The 4,162-nt window shown below is 36.6% G+C and overlaps 1 protein-coding gene across 1 annotated transcript in view; it reads left to right on the forward strand.

Moving 5' to 3' along the window:
- The window catches only part of MROH9 (maestro heat-like repeat family member 9), a 114,443-nt gene that overhangs the window by 75,897 nt on the left and 34,384 nt on the right, over positions 1-4,162 (forward strand). The window contains exons 17-19 of the mRNA XM_012657716.1: positions 1,491-1,643; positions 1,746-1,862; positions 2,595-2,697. Coding sequence (XP_012513170.1) covers positions 1,491-1,643; positions 1,746-1,862; positions 2,595-2,697 — 373 coding nt within the window. The remainder of the gene's footprint in view (positions 1-1,490; positions 1,644-1,745; positions 1,863-2,594; positions 2,698-4,162) is intronic.

Here is a 4,162-nt window from a genome sequence, read left to right on the forward strand (position 1 = left end):
CAAAGAGGTCCCTTTGTCATTCAGTGGAAACTCTGCAAAGTTCTCCAGCATTTGAATGCACTATGATTACATTACTATAAGCAACTTTATAGAAATTATCCCCAAATTATACAGATTATTGTAGTTTATACTTTCAGGGTGTTATTAAATACTAATCCTCTTCCTGAATTTAAGAAACTCATTTTTCACAGGAGATTTTTTTTAATGCAATCTGTATTTTGGTAAGTAAATTTTTTTTAACCAATTTAAATATTTTCCCCAGTTTTATTAAGGCATAACTGAGACATAAAAATTCTATGTATTTATAGAATGTTAGGTCCGGAGCCAAGAGAGAGACAGACAGAGGAAGCCTCGTGTGTAGCAAAATGCTGTTTATTTTGAGCATCTGGGTGCAGATGGGTGGAGGCCAAAAAAGGCGTCCACCCTGAGGAGGGGAGGGGAAAGCCTTGGCTTTTATAGAGAGTTTCTTTAGGGGCAGTGAGTACCTGGGCCAGAACAGCCATTGCAATAAAATTTTTTAAACAACCAATTTCTGGGACCCCTGCGTCTGTCTCATCCTGCAGAGATAAGAGAAGGGGATGGGAATGCCAGCGTCTGCAGCTGTCTGTCAGATTTCACTACCTTGGGGACTCTCCAGATTTCTGCAGCTAGTGTTTTGCAAGCCTAAATTTTCCATCAACCGCATTCTGTCTTATACATACTTTTCGGGTTCCCACCTGGAACAACCCTAACACAGAATACAGTGTAATTGTTTTGATATATGTGTATGCTGTGAGATGATTAAATCAAGCTAATTAACATATCCGTCACCTCACATGTCATTTTTCTTTTGTGGTAAAAACATTTAAGATCTAATTTCTTAGCGAGTTTCAAGTATAAAATATGTTATTATTAACTATAGTCACCATGCTGTACATTAAATCTCCAGAAATTATTCATCCTAACTGACACTTTGTGTCCTTTAGCCAACATCTTCCCCAACTCCCACCCCAACCCCTCAGCCACTGGCCACCCACCATTCTACTCTCTGCTTCTGTTAGTTCAAACTTTTTCGGTTCCGCATACAAGTGAGATCCTGTAGTATCTGTCATTTTGTGCCTGGCTGATTTCACTTAGCATGATAAACCTCCAGGTTTCTCTATGTTGTCATAAATTACAGGATTTCCTTCTTTTTAAGGCTGGAGCACACACTATTGTATACTTATTCCACATCCTCTTCATTCATTCTTCCATTGATGGGTTGATTCCATATCTTGACTATTGTGAATAATTGGTAAGCAAACCTTATTTTAAAAGAAGAGCTAACTACTTAGATCCAAGGTGAATCTTTTCTAGAATTAATGATAATAATATCATATAATATATATACATATATAGTGTATCTACTTATATATATGTATATTGTGTATATATATCCCACTGACTAAAAAAAGAAGCATTACTATCATCCTCAAGCAAGGGCTTTTTCTTTTTCTGTGTGCATATTCCAGAGTAATGCCAGCGTTCGAAGTATAGCCATTCGGCACTTCGGTGAATTACTTAAAGATATGTGTCAGTACACATGGATGCTGAACAGTGTGATTATAGGAGGCTTGGTGCCCCTGATCCTGTTTTTGGAGGATAAAGAGAAAAGAGTAGTTGAAGTAAGTCACTTAATCTTGTTTTTCTTAATTTTATAGAGAATGGCAATGTTTTATTATAACAGTGGATGAATAGATCCTCATTAACCTTTTTCTGTCTCACAGGCATGTAAACATACATTAGAAATCTGCGCCTCACAATTAAAGTGGCCCATATCCTATTTGTTCAAAGACAACAATTACAGTTTTGAGCTGGTGGTGCTCAGCATCTGTAACAATCTTGTAAGTGGCCCTACTATTTTTACTACCATAAGACTTATAGACGAAACTTAAAGGAGATCCAAAGTGATGGAACGTTTGGTGGGAATAAAGGTAGATCTTAGAGAAAGAATGTAAAGGAAAGATCTTAAATGAGTGATTATAACTAGGGCTTGAGATGAGAGGACATTAGAATTTTCCACTTCCTCTTCCTCGCGTTAATCATTCATCTTACCTTCTTCCTCCAAACCACCTACTTTGAGCTATGAATGGGTACGAAGGTAGAAAGAGCATTCCAGATCACCAAAAAGAACATTGAAACTGCTTTGCCATTGCCTTGTGATCTGGTCCTCTGAACCCCAGCGTGAACTGCAATAATACACAAGTGGGGAGGGGAGAATGCTAGCCAAAGGATGGAAACACAAAGTTGGATCGGAAAATCATATCATAGGCCGGTCCGATGGTAGTGGGTTGTCAGAACTTATTAACATTAGTGTCACTAAAGTTGGTATTCAACTCCCCATTGCTAAATTTGACTGGCTTTAAAAAAAAAACAAAACGAAAATCATATCATAAATGGAATAATACCTGCAAGCAAAAGAATACAGTTCACACGTAAAAATCCCCAACTTTTAAATTGGTCCTGATTTGGTATAAACAACCAAGTTCTTTTCTCTTGAATCCTTTCTGGAAGAAGCAATTATTGTGCTTTTTCAATAATTGAGAGAAGGTTTTTTTTTTCCTTTTTATTCTCAGCTTACTACTCATAGGAACCATATTACAGATTTGATATCTGATTCTTTAGGATTCCTGGGGAGCTCCCGAGCAAATCTGAGGAGAGCATCAACTGTTTTAATAGGTAAGTAAAATTCAATTCTTACATCCTAATTTGTCTTAAAAGGTATAGAATAGGGAAGCCCCTGGAAGTCTTCCTTAAAATGTTATAAATTTCCTTTGTTTATGATGGACAGCACCTGTCATGATGATAGCTATGATAAATAGAGGTTAATCCATGTGATGAGAGTAGGGTTCTATTTTATAACATACAAAGTGAATATAGCTGTATGATTAAATTGTATAGTGTGTTCGACAGGATGGATTTCAAAAATAAGTACTTTAAAAAAGGGAACAGCATTATCTTTCTGCAGAAGTACCGCAAGGAGAAAAAGAGAGGAAAGATGGAAGAAAAACAAATTTTAGACAATGTTTCTATAAAGCAGCTGAACATCAGGGTAAACATTTCTGTGAATCCAAAAGTTTTTGAAATGAAGATCTGAAGTAGAGACACAAACACACAGGGAATATATGATGGGATATTGGGAGCACATGAAAAATAAGCTTTCAAAGTATAGAGGGAAAATGTAAGAAAAAATATATAACTATCACTATTTATAGCCAGCAAAAGAGAAAATATATATTGTTGATAACCAATAAGGGACAAGAAGTACAAGGGTTGAGAAATAATAGCAAAATAAATGAAAACCAGCAAGGAAAAGTTTTTAAAATAAGCAGTATGGAGTTATCTCAAAGAATTAAAAGTAGACCTACCATTTGATCCAGCAATCCCACTATTGGGCATTTACCCAAAGGAAAAAAGTCATTTTATAAAAAAGACACTTGCACTAGAATGTTTATTGCACTACAATTCACAATCACAAAGATGTGGAAACAGCCCAAGTGCTCATCACTACAGGAGTGGATTAATAAAATGTAGTATTTGTATACCATGGAGTACTACTCAGCCACAAAAAACAACAGTGATCTAGCACCTCTTGTACTATCCTGGATAGAGCTGGAGACCATTCTCCTAAGTGAAGTGTCACAAGAATGGAAAAACAAGCACCGCATGTATTCACCATCAAATTGGTATTAATTGATCGACACTTATGCGCACATATGGTAGTAACATTCACTGGGTGTTGGGCAGGTGGGGGGAGGAGGGGATGGGTATATTCACACCTAATGGGTGCAGTGCACACCATCTGGAGGATGGACACACTTGTAGCTCTGACTCAGGCAGGGCAAAGTCAATATATGTAACCTAAACATTTGTACCTCCATAATATTATGAAATAAAAAATGTATACATTAAAAAATAAATAAACTGGAACTAATCAGTCAACACTTCTATATGCACATATGGAAGTAAAACTCAACAGAAACCAAGCAGGTGGGAAGGGGAGGAGAGGTTGGGTATATTCATACCTAACAGGTACAATGCACACTATCTGGGTAACGGGCATACTTATAACATTTGACTCACACTGTACAAAAGCAATACATGTAACCAAAATGTGTGTACCCCCATAATATTCTGAAAAATA

Source organism: Propithecus coquereli, unplaced genomic scaffold (assembly GCF_000956105.1).
Source record: "Propithecus coquereli isolate 6110/MARCELLA unplaced genomic scaffold, Pcoq_1.0 Scaffold56, whole genome shotgun sequence".
NCBI lineage: Eukaryota > Metazoa > Chordata > Mammalia > Primates > Indriidae > Propithecus > Propithecus coquereli.